The sequence below is a fragment of the Trichosurus vulpecula genome, chromosome 4 (genome assembly GCF_011100635.1).
Source record: "Trichosurus vulpecula isolate mTriVul1 chromosome 4, mTriVul1.pri, whole genome shotgun sequence".
Taxonomy (NCBI): Eukaryota; Metazoa; Chordata; class Mammalia; order Diprotodontia; family Phalangeridae; genus Trichosurus; species Trichosurus vulpecula.
The window spans coordinates 269,057,473-269,080,807 of NC_050576.1; the positions used below are offsets into that span (position 1 = coordinate 269,057,473).

Genomic DNA, 23,335 nt, shown 5'->3' on the forward strand with positions numbered 1-23,335 from the left:
ACCAGGATCTCAAGAATGTGTCAAAGGCAGGATTCAAATCCATGCCTCCCTAATTTCAAGGCTGGTCCTTCAATTTACTACCACACAGTTGCCTCTTCCCCTTGCACTTAGCTTAATTGTTTTGTGAAACCTGAAAAGGTTCCATCAGTATGGTTTTTTCCTCTATTGATACAGACTGAAGGCCATTCACATATTGGTGGATGTTCTTCATGGGTGGTAAAAAAAAAATCCTTTCCCTAGTGTCCCAATTACTAGTGATGTGCCTCTGAATTTAGCTAGGCTGGTTCTCAGACAACAATAGATTTTGTTGATAGACCCTTTTTCAAATCCTTTCAAGGCTAACAGGACCAGGCAGGGCTTGGGCTCTGCAGATATAGCCTTTGAGAATCCAGGGGTGCCATCTTTCCACACTGTGGCAGAGCACAAAAGTAAAACTTCAGAAGGAAGAGAATTAATTGGGCATTTTTCAAAATTATTTAAATCAGTGATTTAGGTCCTGTGACTAAATGGCTAGAAAGCTGTCTTCGGAGTCAAGACAATACAAGTCACAGTCTCACTTCTGAGGTATTGGTTGTGTGACCCAAGGTAAGTAATTAAACTGTAAGCAACTTTCTAAGACTAGACATTGTAGAGAAGGTGCCAATCAGCATTGGTAGAGGGAATTGTTTATATCTAGAGGAAAGTTTTTTATACCAATGAAAGACCAATCAGATAATTCTGCCAATCAGAAAGATCTGATTCCATTCCACCTTTCTCCAATCAATTAAATGCTTTGAAATTCTCAAGGTGCTGAAAAAAAAATGCAAAGCATTATTAGATGCCTCAGAGAAAAGTCATTCATTAATAGACCTAAATGTCAGACCTTTTATGTGTCACATATACCATGTTGCTGTTATGACAAGCTTTTTCTTTAGCGTTTAAATCTATTTTGAGCAAATAAATGCATACCACATTAGTGGACTTGTTCATTGTTCTGCTTGGCTCAGGGATTTGGTCAAGGATAACTCCTCCTCTGGAAGGAAGGCAGTGCAGATGGCCAGAATAGCCAGAGGTGAGGGATTTTCAGATATGAAAGAAAATGAGGTGGATGAATTGTTCAACATCTTTCCATGCTTTTAGGAGTTACTGAGATGTAGGAAGCAGAATTACATAGAACCATTATCTATGAGGTGGAAAAGGAAGACTGGCGAGAGAAATAAAAACCTCAATGATTTAAAAAAAAACAACCCAGAATGATTAAGGAAGTATTGACAAAGTTCATTTAAAAATGCACTTATTGAAATGATTTATAAAATTTTCACAAATGAATGCAAAGTTTGGAAAAATTTCATAACTGATTTGTTAGGCCTGATCCAAGTATGGAAGAGGAATGCAAATAAGAAATTGTGTACTGTCATCTGGTAGACTGTTAAAATCTCTGATGAGCCAGGCAAAGTAGAATCACAGTGATTTTGAACCCTACCACCCCGCCATACCCATCGACATAAACACTAGTTTAATAATAATCATGTATTAGCATCTTCATTTATTCATTCATTCCAACATTTATCAAACACCTCTGTGCAATGGACCATACTTTAAGATTAACCAAAATACCAGAGTATTTTGTCTTTCATGGTGCCACCTTCTAAAAAATGCCATGTTCCTTCTTAGTCCTAGATTGGAAGGTCACTGTCATGTTGCCGTTTCACTGTGCATGAACAAACGAGGAAACAGAAATACAGCAGGCAAATCAAATGTTCAACATCAGTCTGAAAAAGTACAGTGCCTGCTGGTACAAAAGAAGGACCATTCGAGATATTTAAAAAGAGACTAGAAATCAGAGTAAGCGAGCTTTTAATCAAGCAAAACCAAATTTATATTCATTCTTTCTAAAAATAAAATTAGACTTTTTCCAACCCTTTACACCTTCATTTAATAATATTTTCTAAACAAAATACAGATGCTATAACATAGCAAGTGAAAGTCTATCATGTACAGCATACGATATGTTCAGTTTACATTTACGTCAGTTCTAATTTGGTCATTGGTACTCGACTCATTACTTTAACATAGGACTTAAAATAAATTTTCCACAATTGACTATAAACATTAAGATACTGTCTTAAAACTGCTCTGCTAGAAACTGTATAGAATATACAGAATTACAAAGTCAAGGTGGTTTTTTTGTTGTTTTGTTTTTTAATCAAAATATACAACCCTCCCCCAAAACGAACACAAGCTATCAGCATTTTATTTTAATTTTTATTTACGAATGATACAATTATAGAAAATATCTGTAAAATTATCTTTTCATGTATAAATATTCTGCCATATTTACTTTGGTCTAGAATTATCAGCATACAAGTCCACTTAGAAAATATCCCACATGTGCAGACTGGAAGAATTCACTACTGATAATAGTGACTTCACAATTTTGTCTGAAGCCAAAGGAATTAATGAAATAAAATACTTCTCCTGGACACATAGCCCTCACCTAGGGTAGTGTGAATCAGTGGACCATGGGATTAACTATTCAATACTGTAGGTATTATTTCAACAAAGACTTTTTAGCTCTGACTCTTAAAAAACTTTTAAAACAAAACCCAAAGTAAATGACTAGTGCGTGTATGTTATGTATAAAAGAACATGTAAATTCACTTGTATTTTGCCCTTTATAATACTGCGTGAAAGTGACAGTGGAAACAGGAGGTTAATGAGGCTGCAGTATTATGGTTATTTAATAGCAAAGCACTATAAAAAGAAAGGTCAGCTTCCATCCCATCCTTTTCTGGATTCTTAAGATGCATTCTTGCCTACCCAGTGTAACAAAAGTCCTCTTCATAAAGACTTCAGAGTAGCACGACAGGAAGGGCTAGAGACCCTCAAGATCCTCCTGCAGATGACAGTGCCAGATACTGTACTGGAGGGGCCCAACGCACTCCAGATTGATTTCAGGGATTTCGGGACATCCCCTGAGCTCTTGGCTGATGGCTTCCAGATGTGGCTTTTATGTGAGGGGAAAGGTCAGGAATGTACCCCACCCCTCTCTGGCAGGTGCAGAAAGTCAGAATCGGGGAGTCCTACACCTTCTGGGGAAGAAACAATGTGAACCTCTTTAATCTGACAACCACGTGCAGCAACTAGTTGGTCTTTGTGAGAAAATGTTAAGGGTGTTTGTCAGCTGGAAATGATATTAGGGGGCACATAGAGGTCTCTGGCAAGGTATCTGTTACCCAAGACTGAAAAGAGGCATCTGGATGGGTGGTTGAATTTCACAGGCATCAGATAAGTAGGGGAGCAGTAAGGCTCTTTAATCATTCAACGTCCCACCTTTACATACAGTCCAGGAGTCAAATAGTGCTCATGTCTGGATTTAGGAGACTACGGGCCTCACTTCCTCTGGCCAACCCAGGTGATCAGTGGAAATAGAAGTTCCACAATTTCCCTAAGTATCTCACTCTTGCAAGGTAACTCATGTAGACTACCCAGTCTTTTCACAAGAAGGACCATTCGTGGTAGGGATTGGGCATTGCGGCACAATCAAACGCCTGGCAGTTTACTACCATAAGCTCACCTTTCTTTAAGCATTTCAGTTACTTGCCCAGTGGAGCTGGGAAAGTCCCATTTTATCTGAGCTCTTGAGATTGGATGGGCCTGCCTTGAAATGGCACCCTTCTGAGATTTGAATGGTGCCTGGAAGACTGCAGATATATGTTCAGCCAAATTTGACCCTTCTTCATCTCAGAGGTGAGATGAGATGTTCTGAAGCTATCCCGAAGCAATATACAGTTTAAGTAATTGCTGGTACATTCAGTAGTGTGGTAAAACATGTTTTGGGGGATACCAAGTAGACCACTGATGTCAAGATCCCCACAGCTGATCAGCCATAACTTCAAGAGAACAATGTTATCCGGTAGCGTACACTGTGTTCTTAAGTTAGGTATTTGACCATACCAAAAATACCCTTGATCATTTTTTCCCAAATTCTCATTTGTAGACCTACTTATCCTCCATCACTTTCATTTTCCAACTGAACATGGACAGTGTAAAACTATGGGGTTATGTTATGTTATTTTTTACAAGGTTTGTTTTACAAGAAAAGAAGAATGAATGCTTTTCTTTAGGTTACTCATCTCATAATTTTCCCCCAACCATGTAGAATTTCATATAATATGCAAAGTTTATCTTCTGAAAATTTTAACAGTATTAAAACTGGATGGGGAAGAAAAAGCATTGATGACATAATTCATTCACTTTTTAACACACCAGTGAAGTTGACATTCTCATGGCATCTGAACTCTTATTTTCTTCAAAGTGATTTCAGTTCAGTGTTTCATAGCCAGTTTGCCAGCTCCTAACAATGCTCAACAAAAAAAGCGTTAGGCTGATTCTTTTCCTTTTAAATTACAAAGTACTCACTGGCAGAAATATCATAGCTAAGAATATCATTTACCCTCACATAATACTTGGGGAATACGAAGCCTCAGTTTTTATGTTCTGGTACATTTTGCTTTTATAGTTAATGCTGAAACCTATGAATAGGAAGAAAAAGTGTCATGTTTCAGGAACTTACACAAATTTGAATTTCCTCTACACTTCACCCATTTATGTCTGTTACCTAAAAACAAAAAAAAATCATTGTCTAGTGGGTTTCCCACCACTGTCAATCAAAGGAGAACATCTTCAGACATAGTATGTAGGGTTTCCTTCACCTTGTTTCCACCTGAGTCAATGAAATGTTGATTCTCAAAAGGCTTAGGGATTTCATTGCCCCCATCCTCTTTCTTCTCCAGCTGACTGGGGCTTTTGAATAAATGTTTCTTTTGGTGCATTCCCAAGGCAGCTGCTGTTTTGCAGATTTTGGGGCATTGAAAGCAGGCATAGCCCTTTCCATTATGCTCATGAATATGCTTCTGCTCATGATTCCTTTTGGTGGACAGATACAGAAAGCTCTGCAAACAGAACTGACAACGATAACGTTTTTCACCCGTGTGAATTCTTTCATGGATTTTGAGGGTTTCATTTAAAGTGAATGCCTTATTACAATACTGACAGATGAATTCTTTGACCCCAAGATGAATGCGTTCGTGTTTCTGTAAGTTCCCTTGAACGGAAAAACACCTTCCACATGTTTTGCAAGAGTAAGGCTTCTCTCCAGTGTGACATCTCATATGCATTTTGAGGTTGGAAGGGCTCTGGAATTGCTTTTGGCATAGTTCACATGTGTGAGGCTTAGATGTGGTATGATGCCAGTGGGTCTGTCCTTGGTGTCCGGCAGATACTTTATCCCCAATACAAAGCTCACAGTGAAGGCTGGGCATCTCCTTATTTTCTTCTCCTTCAATGACCTTTTCCTTAGGGCTCTTTTTGACGGCAGAGTCCATGTCACTTGAGTTTGTGTGTTCCCTTGGACTTCTGTTTCCATGTCTTTTCTTCCACTTGACTTTCTTCATTTTCTTTAATTGTTTGGATTTCTTCTTGGGTTTATAATTGTAGTACGGACGCCACGGCTTGTCTGTGGAATCCTGGTCGCTCCCTTCATCAAACATTTCACTCATTTCCACACATTCCGATCGGTTCAGCCGGGCTGGGCTGCTCTCTCTTCGCTCCCTGTTGCTTTCTTGAAGCAAACTGTCTTCTTGATGCTCATGTTTGGATCTTCTCCCCCTTTTATAAAACAGTTTGGACCCCAGAATGTGTCTTTTCACAATAGCCTCATTCCCAATTTTTACTGTTATCTGGCAGAGAGGTGCAACATTACTGTTGGTTGATGTTCCAGGCAAGGCAGGTTTTGCAATATATGTTTCAGTTTTACTGGTTTCCTCAATAACACTAGTGGTTTTACTCAAAGGACCTCCAGAGCTGGGGGCATATTTTGCCTCCTCAAATGCTTCTCCCCTGCTGTAGGGCACAACTTTCTTCTTCTCCTTAATGCTTTTGATTTTGCTGGGGATTTTGCCAAAGTTCTCAGCATGCTTACTGTCATCTCTTGGGGAATAGTTAACAGCAGTGTTTGAAGAGATGGCGTTACTGCTTGTCATGGCGGTGACTGCATTACTGTGCATTATCACCGAGGAAACCCGGCTGCTGTGAACAATGACAGATGGGGCTGAGCTGCTGTAACTTATGACCGATGTGGCATTTTCACTGACATTACTGTAGGATGGAATTGTCACATCACCTCCACCCTGTGAGCCAGAAGCGAGACTTTTTCCCCCTGAGGGAACTGGCTTCTCAACAGGACTAAAGTTATTTTTAACAGGACTCAGCAGCCCTCCTCCTGCTCCTGCTTCTCCTGCTCTTCCTCCTCCTCCTGCTCCTGCTCCTGCTCCTTCTCCTCCTCCTGGTGCTGCTGCTGCTGCTGCTCCTGCTCCTCCTCCTCCTCCTCCTCCTCCTCCTCCTCCTTCTCCACCACCACCACCACCACCACCACCACCTCCCCACAAGGCCCCATTTTGAGAATCTGTGGTTTGATGATCTTCTATACCTGAAGAGGCATTGGGCGAAGTGGCTGGACTATTTGACAGCATGTTCACATTGTCTTGAAGAGTTAAAGTAGGCAATTCAGAGCTTCTTGGATTCTTAATAATGCAGGAACTAGGAGCAGCCTCAGCAGGTTGGCTGCTTTCTTGTGGATTTTCATAGGAAGAATGTTTGTAGCTCTTATAGGGAGCCCTTTTGCATTTCATAGGCAGCAGTCTGTAGAGCTTATAAGGATAGATATTAGGCTTCAGGCCTCCGTTGGCTGTCTTCTTATTCACGGGAAGCCGATGGTCAATTGCATGGAAGGATTTCTGATGGTTTTTAAGGATATAGTAGGTCATGAAAGTTTCCAGGCAGAAGATGCACTGATACCGTCTTTCTCCAGTGTGCCAAATTTCATGCCTGGTCCTATATTCTGCCAAAGCAAACACTTTGCTGCAATAGTGACAAGGGTAGGTTCTCCTCCATGAGTGAACATTGGCATGTCTTCGGAGACTAGATAGAGTTACATAACTACGCTTGCACACAACACACGTATAGAGTATTTGCCCATCCACAACCTTCACTGTATGTTCTACTTCTGGCAAGGTCCGGCTTGTGCCGGAATGTTCACCCATCTTATTCTCAGATGACTGCATTTCAGGACTTTTGTAAGAACTTTCAGTTTTTCCATCTGGAGATGAAAAGCTCTGTTGGTTTCCACTAGGAAGAGGGAGACGGTCTGAGTTCATGCAGGTCTGCTCGTGCTTGTCCAGCCTGTTGGAGGTGGTAAATTGTTTGTCGCAGTATTTGCACATGAAAGCTTCCGGAGGCTTTGTGTGGAGCTGCAGGTGGGATTCCAGTAAGGCTGGATTTTCAAATGATTTGGAGCAAAAAGTACAGTCGTAAACAGGAGGAAGATGAGGAGGAAGAGGAGGAGGAGGGGGAGGGAGGGGAGGGAGGGGAGGAAGAGAAGGAAGAGGAGGAAGGGCTGGGGGTGATGATTCAGGAATGTTAGCAGGTGGGTTTTCATTTTCCTTGGGAAAATGGCTGTCTTCTTGACTCTTGTGAGACTCTGAAATGGAAGGAATGGCTGGATCTGGGGTTTTTTCTTGATGAACCTCTGTGCTGGTTCCTTGAGGGGGTGGTATTTTTGCCACTGCAGAACTGGAAACTTGGGGTCTTGGGGGTGTCTTGGGGGTCCTGCATGTTTGTGTCTTTGCTGGCACCTCATCACAATTTTCTTCAGTTCTCATATAAGGTGGGCTGGCAGCAGACTCATATGAAGGACGTCCTTGAAAAGCATCAGCCGCCGATGGAACAGCATAGGAATGTTCAGCCAGTGTCCTGACGGGTTCAGCTTCATTGCAGACATCGTTCCTTTCTAGGCCAAAGCTCGATGTTCTCATTGAATCTGAGACCTTTTTAAAACTTGCCCTCAAGTCGAGAGGAGAAAACATGCTGTTATTATTTTCGGTTTCAAAGATGGAAAATGCATTTGTGATCCTTGGTCCGTTGGCAATAGCTGGTTCTTCAGATAGTTTTTCATTTTTTTCGTCTTTAACCACACCCTTCTCTGTTATGCAAAATACATAGGGACCTGGAGAATTTGAGAAATTGCTATCTGTAAGATCTTCCAGAAATGATATTCCCAGCTTTTTTCCTGCAGCTGCAAGATCAGTCACTGTTTCCTGTCTCTTCACAACCACTGTAGAACTGTAGATATAATTAAGTATTTCTGTAAACACTTCAGCCTTGAGGTCATCCAACTCCAGGACATGACTGGAAATGCAGATAGTACGGCTCCAAAATATATTTTTGAAATAAAGGCTTGAAGCTGCCAGGACATTGCTGTGGGCTTTAAATTTGGTGTCCTCCACGATGATGGTGACATCACATAAAATTCCCCGAATTCGTTGTTCGTTTAAGATGGAGAGCACTGTGTCACTGTGAAAGTCATCTTTGAGGTCCTTTGAGTGGGACATGACTGTCATCTGGAATGACAAAAGGAAAGTGGTGACCAGCATGTTCAGAGATAGAGAATTATTTTCTTGAGCCATTTACAATAAAAATACATCTTAGTATTTATCCCAGAGGATATCAGTGAAGATTTAGGGCTTTTGAAAAATCTGTCATTTATTTTCCTGTTTAGAAAGAGTACTAACAGATGGGTGATAGATAGCTAGATGGTACAGTGGATAGGGTGCTGTATCAGTAAGGCAAGTGTCACAATATCGATGGTGACCATGAATATGCCTATGTAGTTCTATATCACAGAATATAAGAGACTCTCCATATAGAAGGCTGGAGAAGTAAAACATTTATTCAGACACCAGAGGATCAAATCCCAAAACCAATAACTCCAATTCAACACAGCAGCAATTATATCACAAAACCGGTAAGTCCGCTTCCTCATAATAACAAAGAACTTAAAACACAATATCACAGCAGGGAGCCTGTAACCTTTCCCTCTGCTGGGGCCTTCCTATAAACACTCACTCACAAATTCTAATTGTGTGCTTGCCTTCATCCTCTCCTCCTACAATTCTGAGAGCTTAATAGCTACCCTCAGAGTGTATGTATGTGTGTGTGTGTGTGTGTGTGTATATATATATATATATGTACACACACATATATTATATATACACACATACACACATATATACATATATACATACATATACACATATACACATATATACATATACATATATATACATATACACATACATGCATACATTACATATATATATATACCCTTTCTAGAGCCTGAGGGCTTCACAATCTCAGTGATCTAATTAGCAAACAGGTGTGGGCCTTCCTACAAATAAGCCTCCCCTAATCAAGCTTCTCTGAGACCTATTAATGGAATTAATGGGTGGGAAAGATCTTTAATCACATTAACACCACAGGGTGCCAGACCCCCCCCCCCAGTCAGGAAGACTTGAATTCAAATCCAGCATCAGATACTTCTTAGCTGTGTGATCTTGGTCAAGTCACTTAACCTTTGCCTCACTTTCCTCATCTGTAAAATGGGATAATAATAGCACCTACCTATCAGGTAGGTGAGGATCAAATGAGATAATAATTGTACAGTGCTTAGCACAGTGCCTGGCACATAATAAGTGTTACATAAATGCTAGCTAAAAAATAAAATGGCAGCTAGGTGGTAGAGTGGATAGAGTGCTGGGCCTGGAGTCAGAAAGATGAGTCTTCCTGAGTTCACATCTGGCCTCAGACACTATGTGATGCTGGGCAAGTCACTTAACCCTGCTTGCCTCAGTTTCCTCATCTGTAAAATGAGATGGAAAAGAAAATGGCAAACCACTCCAGTATCTGCCAAGAAAACCCAAATGCAGTCATGAAGAGTCTGACACAACTGAAAAACAACAAAAATACTGTCCTCCCCCCAAAAAAACCCCAGTTTATTGGTTGTTGACAGATAGGAGGTCACTAAGTAATAGTGACCAACTTATTTGACCAGAGTTTTGTTGCCTTTCCAGGTTCACTTTATTCACGTTGTCATTCACCTGCCTTTGTTCACCCTCACTGTGTGGTTGATCTCAGAGATTCAGGTAACACCAACGGCAAAGCTTCCCACATCGTAATTCTTAAACTAACTGTTAATGGTTAGATATTAGACTCTTTCCTTCCTAATTTCTCCTTCCCATCAGAAAATATAATTACTAAGTATCAGGATTAGAAGATTCATTGTGTGGCCATAACTGAATTAGCTACCAATTTTGGGGAAGTTTCTTCAATAGGTTGGTTTGGATGTTGTTGCGTTTTGATCTGGTAGTGGTAGTGATGGTGGTGGTGGTGGTGGTGAGTTTGACCTAAAAGGTTAAACTCCCTCATCTTCACCTCCCCGTATTTTTCCAAAACTGAATTTCTCTGATGTGTCCACAGTCCATAGAAGAATAGGAAATAGCTCAAAAGGGATTTTTTCCAAAGAGACTAATGAAAAACAAAAACAAAATTCCTCCTGACATTGGATAAAGCAAATGCTTCATGCTTCTTTGGACTCTTTCCATCTTTATGTGGCAATTGGTAAACTTTTAAAAACTCTAGTTACTTTGATCACCAAAGAGTAGATTTCGTTTACAGAGTTGGCAGAAAAGAGTTGAAAACACACGAGTAATAAATTATAATTCTGAACAAATGTTTTATGCTAGTTATAACAGAAGGATTGAGCAACTGACTCCTTGCTATACCTCCACATAAATCAATAAAAGACTGGATGTATTGGGTCAAATTTCAGTTACTGGAATTCAGATTTTTCATTCATTCATTCATTTAACGAGTACCTGCTAGATCCAAGACACAGTGTTAGGTGTTCTGGGAATAGCAGTAGGAAAGATAACATAAATAGTCTTTGTCTTCTAGTAACTTGAAGTTAGTCACTCTTGTTGTTGGAGCCCATTCATTCATTCAATTACATTAATTAGGCACCTACTATGTACCAAACACTATTCTAAACACTGGGTTTATAAAAAGAAGCACAAGATAGTCCCTGACTTCATGAAGTTTGTAATCTAATGCCCACACTACAAATAAAAAATTGGAAAAAGAAGTGAAAGTTGTAGATAATATCCCCAAATCCATCCTTATCAGTGTCCTTCTTCAAGGTGCCAGCCTACCAATATGTGCTAGTAATAATAATTCTAGCACTCCCTTTTAAAAAGCCAGATGAAATGAGAAAATAGTGGGACTAAAAACCAAGCATTTGTGGGTTAAAAGAAAAGACAAAATAAAACACTAAAAAAACCCAAACCAAATCAAAACAACCCAAAAGATTTTATGCAAATGTGTCTGTTTCAAGGAAAATCAAAATATCACAACACAAACTCAGAGATTCATCACCACCACACTCAATTTTTCTCACAAAAAAAGATTTTTTTTGTCCTTTGTATTTGCTTCTGGGTTTCTTTAGACATGTTATCTCCTGACATATATGTGTATGTACATGTACATATGTATACACATATACATACACATATGTGTATATATATGTATACACACATGCATATATACACACATATATATTCACAGATAAATGTTACAGATGGAAAGAACCTCAGTGATCGAGTCCCACTCCTTTCTCCAGAGGGGAATTGTGAGAAAAGAGGTCTTAGACTCTACTGTATTTTCAGCTTTGTGCATAATACAGAATTCCTGTTGCAGGTTAAATCAAAGAACCCTAGGAACCCTAGGGAGTCTTCACTCCCACCTCTGACCAGTCCTGCCTCCTTCCTCTCCACATCATTGACAGGAACGATGTTTGTGAGGAAAGGTTCTGCCACCTCACCACCCCCACCCCCACCCCCACCTGCCACCAATGAACATAGAAATCCAAGAGCCCCGGGCATAGTAGTGCTTCCCCCAGACCACTGACCAGCCCTTCTTCCCACCTGGCCATGTATTAGGAGGGCAGAGTTTATAATCTCAAAGAGGATCATAAACATGTCTGAAACGTTCGGAACCGCCGGATATAAGAAACTCTCAAAGTAGAAGGCAAAAGAATCAAAACATATATTTAGGCTCCACAGTAACCAACCCATGAACCAGCAACCCCATTTTGATATATTGATCAAAAGCTTCCAGGCCCAATAAGTACGCCTTGAAAGAGTAACCAGGAGGCTACAGAGAAGCATGATTGCGTAAAGCAAAATCATGCTTCCCCCTCTATGGTAATAAGATTACCCACTGGACTGAAGTCTTTGTTCAGCTTCCTCCCGTAGGTCAGCTCTGCTACTGGCAGCTCCTGCTTCAGCTGTGGCTGTGGCTGTAACTGTCGCTGTAACTGTCGCTGTAACTGTCGCTGTCGCTGTAACTGTCGCTGTAACTGTCGCTGTAACTGTCTCTGGCTCCAACCGGAAAAGGAAAAGAGGATCTTCAAGCTGTCCTCTCCCCTCTTATAGAGTTTTTGACATCATCAAGCACCGCCTGAACGACCAGGGCCGATTGGTTCTTGACTTGGCCCCTCCCCCTAGCGTAGCCGTTAACACCTCCCCTCAGCCAGCCCCATGACTCATCACACAGGAAGTTGTCTGCTTCCTGGAATGCTCTTTGGGCTTCCTGCCCCGGAAGAGCAAGCCACAGTGTCCAGAGGCTCAATGAGGTAAGCTGAGTCATTCAAAGAAAACAAAGGCCATTCTGGCTACAGGCCCCCACAGCCGTCATCCAGTGAAGTAACGCTTATGAGGAAGGAGTCTGCCATCCCCACCATCATTAGTCCCAACCGCTGAACCATCTGCCACCAATGGTGGCAGTAAGGTCCTACATAGCCAGTACTCTATGGATGGGGTAGCAAAAAGGCGAGGAGAGCCAGGAGTGGCATAAGCCAGGCAGGCAAAACCACTGCTGCCACCTTGACCACCACCTTCCCCCAGACTCCAGTTCTAAATACCCTAGGACCTTATGCCCAAGAACCCCAGAAACATCAATGTCCTCCCAGGTCCCTGGTATTGCTTTCAGCACAGACCCAGTAACCATGTCTAAAAGTGAGACCCTTGTGTAAATGGAATCTGTCCATTCCCTCTGAAGGTGCTGAAGCCCCGACCTGCTCTACAGCCACAGCTGTCAAAGACCCAGAAAATAAAGTCTTCACTCGTCCATGTCAAACAATTCATCATCAGGAACAGATATTTTTTACCGCTGGAAATGACATTTTAAAAGGTGCCCTTGCACTGTAAGGACCATCTAACTTGTACCTGAAAACTTCTCCACATCTTGTCGTCTTCTCCCATTTAAAAGTGAGCTTCAGGAGACCAGGGGAACTTTGATGCATTCCGAGGCACAAAGACAGAGCTTTGCCCATAGGAAGCACTTAGTAAAGGCTTTTGTATTCCTTCATTTGTAGGTGAGGAAACTGAGGAACCAAGAGCTCTGTGTCTTGGCCAAAGCCCTGCAGTGAATAAGTGACTGGGCTAGGATTTAGACTCTCTCCTTGTCCTGTCCTATGGGACAGAAAACTGGAATTGTGGACCTGGGTAACTAAAAGCTGAAGGCCGGAGTAGCAATGCTCAATCCAGAAGAATTATAAAGCATCCTCCAAAATAATAAGGCAACTCGGTGGGAAAATCAGGTGTGACTTACACAAATGTCTTTTTACCCAACTTTGTCAGAACATATCTGTTGGGTAAAACTAGAGAACTGCATGGCTGCTCACTAGCTGCTACGGCGTTACTGAGACAACATTCCAAATAAAATTTTCATAAAATTATGTTTTGTGTGATTTCAGATGCATAATGAGTGTTGTATTTCTTGCTTGCTCAATGAGTGGGGGGTGGGGATGAAGGGAGGGAGAGAATTTGGAACTCAAAATAAAAAATAGATATTAAAAAAGAGAGAATATTGCTAAGTGAGAAACAGGCCAGTGAAAATTCGGAAGCAAAGCCAAAAAGGGGGAGATGATACATTTTCTAAGCTTTTTTCCCCCTCCATGGCTAATATTGACATTATTCTGAATTTGTATTTTAGCAGTATCCCTGTTGAATGAAAGCTACATATAGACACATACGTATATGTGTGCACGCATGCATATACGTACATGTATATATGTACATCTATACATATACATATTGGACTGGACCCATAATTTCATTGGAATTGTCGTTTTCAGTTGTGTCTGACTCTTCGTGGCACCATTTGAGGTTTTCTTGGCAAAGGTACTGCAGTGGCTTGCCATTTCCTTCTCCATCTCATTTTACAGATGAGGAAACTGAGGCAAACAGGGTTAAGTGACTTGCCCAGGATCACACAGCTAGTAAGTATCTGAGGCCAGAATTTAAACCCAGGAAGATGAGTCTTCTTGACTCCTGGGCCAACACTCCGCACTATGGTGCCACCTAGTGGCCCCAACAACAATTTCATTGGAACTGGAGACCCCTACGAAAACCTCTATCAATGCATATTTGTGTTGTAGTTTCTTGGCTGGGGACACCGAAAAGTTTATTGACTTGTCTGGAAACACACAGCCATATATGTGTCAGAGGCTGAACTTGAACCCACAGCTTCCTGACTCCAAAGCCAGTTCTTAATCCACTATGTCATACGCTCTTACTCTTTGTCTTGCTATATAGGGCAGCGTGGTGGCACCAAAGTGCACGGGGCCTACAGTCAGGAAGACCTGAGTTTAAATCTGGTCTCAGACATTTCCTAGCTGTGTGACCCTGAGCAAGTCACTTAATGCTGTTTGCCTCGGTTTCCTCATCTGTCAAATGAGCTGGAGAAGGAAATGGCAAAGCACTCCAGTATCTTTGCCAAGAAAACCCCAAACAGGGTCACAAAGAGTCAGACGGGACTAAAGAACGACATTGAGCACACAGACCTGTTAGAAATTACCACTAAATTAGGAAACTTGGGACCTTTTGCCTCATTTCCAGCCTCCACATGGCCTCATTACTGCACCATTATTATCTAGTGCCCAATCACAGCTCCAGAGTGTGTCTTCATGACTCTCTCTTATAAAGAGCCCCTATCTTCCCTCTTCAAAGACAGCCTGGAACCTTATGGATACCATACCTCCTTATCCCAATTAAGTTGTGGATTCCTTTGAAAGCCTGGGGGTAGGTAGGTGTTTGTATGGGGGTAGAGATGGGGAAGAGAAGGGGGTTGGATTTGTTCTGCCTGATCCCAGAAGGCAGAGCCACGAGAAATGGGTATGAGTTTCAGAGTGCAGATTTCAACTCCATGTAAAGGAAAAATGTCCTACAAGTTAGAGCTAGCCCAGAGTGGAATCGGCCGCCTTGACAGGACTGGCTTCCCTCTAGCTACAGGGCTGTAAAAGCAGAAGCTGATGACCATTTGTCCAGTATATTATAACAGCTTCTTGCTTAGATGTAGGTTGGAATAGAGCATTTCTGAAGCCCCTTCTAACTCATTTTTCTCTTCTGACACCTAACCCTAAAGCCCAATCTGCCCTGCTACTCCCACCCCCACCCAGGGTAGCAGTTGGTTTTATTAAGATTCCCATTTCTAATGAGATAATATATGAAAAGCACTTAGCACAGTGCCTGGTATATAGTAGGCACTTAATAAATACTTGTTCCCCTCATGACCACCGCCATTTCATAGGATAATAAAATGTACAATTCTATTATGATCATCAGATCACTAGGCTCTTCTGGATCTATATTATGGTATAGCTATATAAGCTCAAGCTGTATAAGAGATATATTAGCAATAGCTAACAATAATAGCCGGCATTTACATAGCATTTTAAGGTTTGCAAAGTGCTTTACAGATAGCATCTCATTAACAACTCTGGGAAGTAGATGCTGTCATTATTATACCCGTCTTTTCAGATGAGGGAACTGAGGCCAGATTTGAATTCAGGTCTTCCTAACTGCAGGTCCAGCGCCCCTATGCACTGTGGTCTTTAGCTGCCTCTATGTATATGGGACACAGCTGTGGTTTCCTGCCTTCTATCGTGTGGTAATCTATGATGACCTTTTCTAGATTGTACCCTCTTAAGCGCTGAATAAAATGACTTGCCTTGTTACTATCAATAGCACATCAGGGGACATTTAATTAATTTGTTTCAAGATGATGGAGAGGAGGAAGAGGTTCTGACTCATGGGTCCACTGGTCTGGGAGCCCAAGCCACCGAGAATAGTCAACAGCTTTAATCAGAAAAGCCGTTTGAGCCAGAGCTAAAAAAAAATTAGGCCTCCTGAAACTCAAGCTGATCTCCAGAAAGTACTAGAGATTTCCAGGTTAAAAGTCTGACTAATTTTTCACTTTCTCTAACCTATTAAAAAAAATTCAAACTTGTCCATAAAACAAAGAATTTAAAAAAAAAATGCTTACTTTACTTGCCAAACTAAAACAGAACAAAACAAACCCCACCAACCAAAAAAAATGATGTGGACTCTGGCAATTCAGACATCCATGTAGGCAACACCCCCCCTCCCGCCCCCCCACCCCCACCCCCACCCCGGGAGATAGGAAGGTTCATTTTATCTTGTTGACCTTCATATTCAGAGGAGACATCGATGGCTATCTGGGTGTGTGGGCAGGGCTGAAAAGAACAATGCGTGACCAACAGCTCTTCCTACCCTGTGCACATTAAGGGGAAAGCGCTCCTTGGTTTCAAGCTACGGCTTCCATTTTTATTAACCGGTCCTACTTGTATCACTGACCCCCACCCCCACCCTATGCTTCTGTGTCACCACATGCTCAATTTGGACCAATGCTGTAAAAGTTAGCTTTCCTGGCCTCCTTTCCTTTCTCTCTTCCCCACCTCCACTCCATTTCCCAACATTGCCTTTAGGCATCCACTGGCCCATTCTGGGATTGAGTTCAAACCTATGAAGGAACTCCTGGTAATTTGTTTGAGTTATAGGTTTGCTTTAATGCGATGCTATAATATATATGAGAAGCAGTGTGGAGTAGTAGAGAGCTGGCCTCAGAACCAGGAAAATCTGGATTCAAGGCCCTTGCCCCACCCCACCCCCCAAGAAAACCAAACCCTAAAACCATGAGAGCTGTGTTTCGTAGGCAAGAGCTTTAATCTCTCAGGGCCTACAGGCAGCCTACAAACTAAAGAGAAAGTGCCAAAATATCCTGGTAGAGAAAGTTTCCCCACTTGGGACTGCCCTATCCCAACGGAATCACAGGGCCAGTTCCTATTTCTATAACTTAAAACATTACTTATTTATATGCCACTCTAAAGTTTGCAAAGCACCTCACATACTTTATCTTATTTCAGTATGACGACAACCCTAGGAAGGTGATAGCACAGACATTACCATTCTTATATCTACAGAGGGAAGAAACTGAAGCATAGAGAGGTTGGTTAAGCAGGCCTTGCCCTTTGGTTAGGCAACTAGCAAAAAGGGTTAGAGCCAGAATTCAAACCCAGGTCCTCCCAACTCCAGATCCAACACTCTAAGCACGGCACCATGCACCTTCTCTACTGAAATACATGCAGAAATTTTTAAAAATTCAAATTATGTTTTCTGTTAGAATTCTAAAGCTGGGGAAGCAAATAAAGTACTTCTCATTTTCACTAATACTGTTAACAATGATGATTGTAATTGACCTAATGAGATAAATTATCTTGACCGTTTAAAGGGCAACATGAGCTTAGTTATGGGTATTTCATAGGGAACGTTTTCCAATATTTAACACATTAAACATATATATCATAAACACCCACCCCTAAGACCGTCCTAAGTAAAAGGCCAGCATGACTTTTTCCATTCGAAGGGACCGAGGTGTGGAGAAGGTGGGTGTTTTCCCCAAAGCCATACAGCAAAGCAGTGGCAATGACGACATACAAAATTAGGTTTTCACGATTCCTAGTCACCAGATACAACTGCATAAGCTCCCTCGACACAGCCACTCTCTCTTTTGCTTCAGATTTCCTTGCATAAAGAAAGGTAGATTTCCCCCCACCTCGTCCCATCACTCTAAACCCCATGAAAATAAGGAGGTACTGTATTAGGATACTGACCTGAAGTTTTGCAAAAGTCAAGCTCACTGCCCATTTTGGCCCAGGACAGGTTCCATATCAAAATGGAATCTGCTGGACTGGAAACCACTCTCTGTGGAAAGTTCACTGACAAAGGAGAACACTTTGCTTCAGGCTATCAGGCCCCACCATCCCACACACATCCTCACAGTAAGTTTTCTTATAGACAGTGTTGGGAGATTACGTCAGACTTGCTCATGTGACAGGGTATTAGAAACACAGGCATCAGATCTCCAAAACAGATTTCAAAACAGAAGCCCTTTATAGCATTGAGCTGAGTCTAGGAAAAGGAAAATCCTCTCCCTTTTGCCGACCAAACACAACTAAAAAGGGGGCCTGAGAAGTGCTTGATTTACTCGACTTTAAGGGATACAAATTATCTGGGTTCCAGAGGCATATTATGAAAAGCCAAGTTGGGCGGCGATGGATTAAGATTCGTGCAGACTTAGTGCCAAAATAAATTAAGTGAAATTGTTCGTAGACTACCAAGGGGATTGACTCTCTTTGAATATATTATCTTATAGAGGTAAACATCAGGTCGTTAGACTTGTGCTTGCCTGCATGCAGAGGACAAGAATGAGAGGAGTTCACGTCCTTCAGTGTTGTAACAGGCACGGTTTTAAGACTTCATGTTGAAGGTTTTAGAGAAGAGATTTTTTAAAAAGGTGTTTTTTCCCCCCATTCTTTCTTTCTTTTTTTTTGTAAACAGAGAAACCTTTCAGAGTGTTCCGTATCACTTGGAGTCCATCTCTATGCGTAGCTCGCATGGACACTGGCAAATGGGTTTTAAGGTAATCTGAATATCAAGCCCCTAGGTAGGGTATCTATTACTCTCTCACAATAAAGAATCTGCCTCAAAAGCTCCTTCAAATGCCATTTTCTGGGGAAGTTTATTAAAACGATCAGCTGATTTTCTGATAGTCTAGCCTGTTCCCAATTTTAAAACATTTCCTTATTTAGTTTTTAATCTGGACAGGGCAGTATTATCTACCACTGGACAAATCTTCTGACTTTCATGTTTACAGCTTTCCCAAGGAGGAGGAGGCTCCAGCCATTGGCATGCATGTGATATCCTAAAGCCAGATGGAATGCTTGTTATCGTATTGGTGCTAAACTAACTGAGTGCCCCCTCCTTCTGAGGGACCCCTTGAAGCCACTATACCATGCCTTCCCACTGGCTCTAGCTTCACCAACCCGGAAGCCCATTGAACAACCACAATGAGCTTAATAGCTAACAGAGTTTCCTGGCCAGCATGGTTAGAACTCTCTGTGCATGACAGGAAGGTTCCACAGGTCTGCCTGCCCTTATATGTAAATAGTTGAGGACCAATGATGTGAAACCCAAGGCATAAAGCATCAGCTGGAGCGCATGAAGATGTGGGCATTGGGAAACAGGTACTGGGTTTATGTTTAGTCTCCTGGTTTCCCAAGTCCACCCAACGCATGCATAGCCCAAGGAGCACAGACTGGTGGTACAACTGTGTTGTGTCTCAGGGGCGTGCCCTGTTGTGTGGCGGGGTGGGGTTGTTGTCAAGACCTAGCCACAGCAGTCCACCAAAGCACAGAAGAAGGGGCGACACCTGGGTCTTTCTTATCTCAAACAGGCAGTATGAGGCTAACACAGATTTGGATACCCTTTATTCCCTACCAACAATTTTTGTTTAGACTCATTCTTTTTAGGCGGGTTCTATTAATAAGAGTTATTACTAAACCCTACAACATCAATCGAGAAACATTTGTTAAGACTTACTATGTGCCAGAATTGTGCTCTGGGGGCATACTCATGCCTCTTGGAATCCTTCATTTTCCTTCAAGACTCAACACAAGTGCCATCTTTTGATTAGGCCCCAGCTGCTAGAGCCTTCTCCTCTAGGGTGACCCTGGGTGCAACTTGTATATATCTTGTGTACACCTACATACATACGTGTTGTTTCCTGTGCCACAATGTAAGCTCTTTGAGGGCAAGGATTAACTACTTCTGTCTTTGCATCCTGAGCGTTTAGCACAGTGCTGGCATACAGCAAGCATTTAATAAATGCTTGTTAGTGGATTGTTATTGTCATTGGTGTGTGTGTGTGTGTTTTTTCCCTTCAGAGAGTTCTCATTTTAGACGTGTAGCATGCTTACTCAGGGCTAGCATGTATTTGGTCCAAAATAATTTGTCTCCCAGTCTTTATACATGTTCTACTCTCTCCTCAACTTCTAATTCAGCCAAACTGATTTCTATTTGCCCCTCAGGAGGGGAGAGCCTAAAATTTCTATGTTATACACACATACTTGCCTACACACACATATAATATATATATATACACAGATATAGACACACGTGCACCTTTCTATCGTACATGTATACAAAATACGCACATAATATATACACACAGATACATACACACGTGCATGTTTCTATTGTATATGCGCACTATGTAAATAAAAACGTAACAGACAATACAATATATACATGTCTACACACGTATATACATACACATGTATGCATTTGTACACATGTAGATATTGCATAGATATACACGTCTGCCACACATACCTTTTTAGGGAATTAAGCCACACCTCAGACATAAACATGGAATCCCAGGCACTAGGGGAGGTTGATCAGAGCAGGTATTGATGGGTGCTGCTGCCTGATCCCCATGGGAAAGGTTTACCTCACTTCAGATGTGTGGTCACCTTCATGGACAGTGTTGCTTCACTAAGGGGATGTGGCTTCCAGCAGTTGCTGCTACTGTACAGCTGTGCAAATGACCACAAGCCACTCAAGCATGAGCTATGTTAGCTCACTTCAAATTGAGCATGAGCAGGTGTGGTGTCTCCTGGAGATATGGAGAATGAAGGAGGAATGGGTATACATGGTAAGCAGAAATTTGAGTCAGTAGGGGTTAACGCTCACTTTAATAAAAACGTAAAAGTTTAAAAAGGAGAAGTTTTAAAAAAAAGTTTAAGAGGAGAAGAAATTCATCCTCCAAGACTCAGATCCTGCCTCCTACACATTTTTTGGTCCTCAAACAGTTGCTATCCCTCCTCTCCCTCCAGTACTTTATATTTTACTTTTATATACCTTGCATTGTTTACATGTATACATGTTGTATGTTGCTGTAGAATGTAAACTCTCTGAGGGCAGGAACCATTCTGCTTCTCTTTGTATCCCCAGTACCTAGCATAGACAAAGTGGTGTTTAATAATGCTGCAACGGTTTAATCATTCTCAAGGAGTTTATTGTCCCTTCCCTGTTTTCCTGCAGACTTAGTCATCTGTCTTTTTGAGTCTTCTCTCTCAGCTAAAAGCAGTTAGAATCAAGAAGACCCAGATTTAAATGGTCAAATTTGCCTTTTGACAGAAAGAGAAACTGTCCTTTCTACCACTCATGGGATTTTTTCCTTTAGAGCTCCACACTGGAGCAGGTGCCATAGAGACATTTTGTGATTCTACTGCTTACTATCTGCCCGCTCGCTAATTCTAACCCCTACAGAGAGACTGTGTTGGGAGAAAAATAGCAAAAGGCTATTTATAGAAGTATGGAGGCTGGTGCCTCATGCTGGTCCTAAACACGGCCTTCAGCAAGATAAGCAGGGGAAGGACAGTCAGTGATAGCCTTGCCTTACGGAGGGAGTCAGGAGCAAGAGCGAAGGGGCAGGTTAAAGCCTGTGCTCATCTGGCTGATCACACACATAAAATCAGAATGCACTGATTTTATTGAGATGGGTCAAAATGGGTGGGTGATTCCATCAGCATGAGAAACTCCAATTGTGGAAAGTGCCTCCACAACTGAAGATCAGAGACCTCTCTGTAACTTGGTCTCAGAGAGCTGCCGAAGGTAGAAAGGTTGTAACTTGCCTTTGGTCACACAGCTGAAGATGAATTTGAACCCAAGTTTTCCTGATTCTAACGCTCCTGACTATTGTGATATATTGCCTTTCACTATAACCAATAAAAGGCACTGACATTTATATTATTATTACAGCTGGCCTGTAATGCAGAATTGCTAAGTTAGGTTAAACAGTTTTGAGTGTGTGTGTGTGTGTGTGTGTGTGTGTGTGTGTGTGTAGATGTGTAGTGTATATGTAGGCCAATACACCTTTCTTGTCCCTCATTAGTCTGGAAATTTAATTATGTTCACTCTTCAAAGGACATTTGAATGACTCAAATGCAATTTCAATATTGAAATCAACTTTGTCTATAAAACTGTACTGGACAAAGGTACAAAAGAGCTAGGAGGTAGAACGGGCCCTGGGGCAGGGAGTGGGGCTAAACATGAGAAGTGTGTATATTTTATGTATGGATAAACACACATACGTAATTGCAAAATATTACTCCAATTTTGTGGAGCAAATAAAAAAAATGACAAGTTTGGCGATTTTTAAAACATATTCAGAAATACAAAATCTCTTTGTGAAAGTGAAAATGCACATCAGCTGCGATAAAGCATGCTATTTTCATCCTGGTGCCTGCACAGATGTGACTCGATGTTCCCGTACTGTATCTGCTCGCTGTGCAGCTGTTAGCAGAAACACGATTGTATTTTTGGCCCAGTTTCTTTAGTGTGCTCACTATCAATTAATGTCATTTGTATTCAATTTCATCTCTGGCAAAGTCCTCCCTCCCCTCTCCCCCTCGCCCCTCCTATCTTAATAGGTCCATGGTCCTCCAGCTAGGTCTCTGCAAGAAGCCTAGGGCTCTCCCGACTAGAACATTAAAGGGTCAATTGTGGGAGAGGCGGGGAGAGGAGGAAGGAGGAGCGGAGGAGAAGGGTTTTGACAAGAAAGACAAAAACAATCAATGCCACTGATCTGAAACGAAGCTGAATAGTATTTGGCTTGCATTTGTTTAAGAGTTTATCAAACAAGTTTGAACATTCAGAACCTGGATTTTGGCTTGCCTGCTCTGGCTCGAAAGTGGGGAATAATTCCTCAAGCCCCAATGATAGCCTAGTTTCAGTTCTGATGGGCCAATGCTCCATTTACCTTGCTGCTCCCCCCACCCCCCGCTTCCTTTTTCTTTAAATTGGTGCCATGTCTACCCTATCAGTCCTTCAATAGTATCCTAATTCCCTGTGGTCTTCCTGAGATCATTGATTGGAGGTAGCTTGCCACATTCACCAATTTTTTCAGGACCTTGGAATCTCCCTGGTCTGGGCTGTGTGATTTGAATTCCTCAATGACAGATAGCTAAAGGCTCTCTTACTCATCTTGGCTTTCAACTACTGTAACTTCTAACCATTTTTTTTGGTTGTTGTCTTTTCCAGTCCAAGGGCCAAGAGAATCAAAACAATATTTGAGTAGTTCCTCCATCATCGACTATACATCTATTCCAAGCAGTGTTCTTATCTCTTCTCTGGTCCTCTTCTTTTCCTCGGCATTGCTTAAAAAAAAAAAAAAAAAACCAAAACCCCGAACTCTCACC

At 41.7% G+C, this 23,335-nt stretch overlaps 1 protein-coding gene across 7 annotated transcripts in view; it reads right to left on the reverse strand.

The window, feature by feature from the left end:
- Positions 1 to 1,507: 1,507 nt before the first annotated feature.
- Positions 1,508 to 23,335, reverse strand: part of ZBTB38 (zinc finger and BTB domain containing 38) — a 94,729-nt gene continuing 72,901 nt past the window's right edge. For 6 of the 7 annotated variants that reach the window (XM_036754032.1, XM_036754037.1, XM_036754031.1 and 3 more), the window contains one exon: positions 1,508 to 8,438. In XM_036754032.1, coding sequence (XP_036609927.1) covers positions 4,650 to 8,438 — 3,789 coding nt within the window. In that variant the 3' untranslated portion in view covers positions 1,508 to 4,649. Of the gene's footprint in view, positions 8,439 to 17,905; positions 18,063 to 23,335 lie in introns of those variants that run through there. The other variant, XM_036754038.1, reaches the window with a different exon arrangement.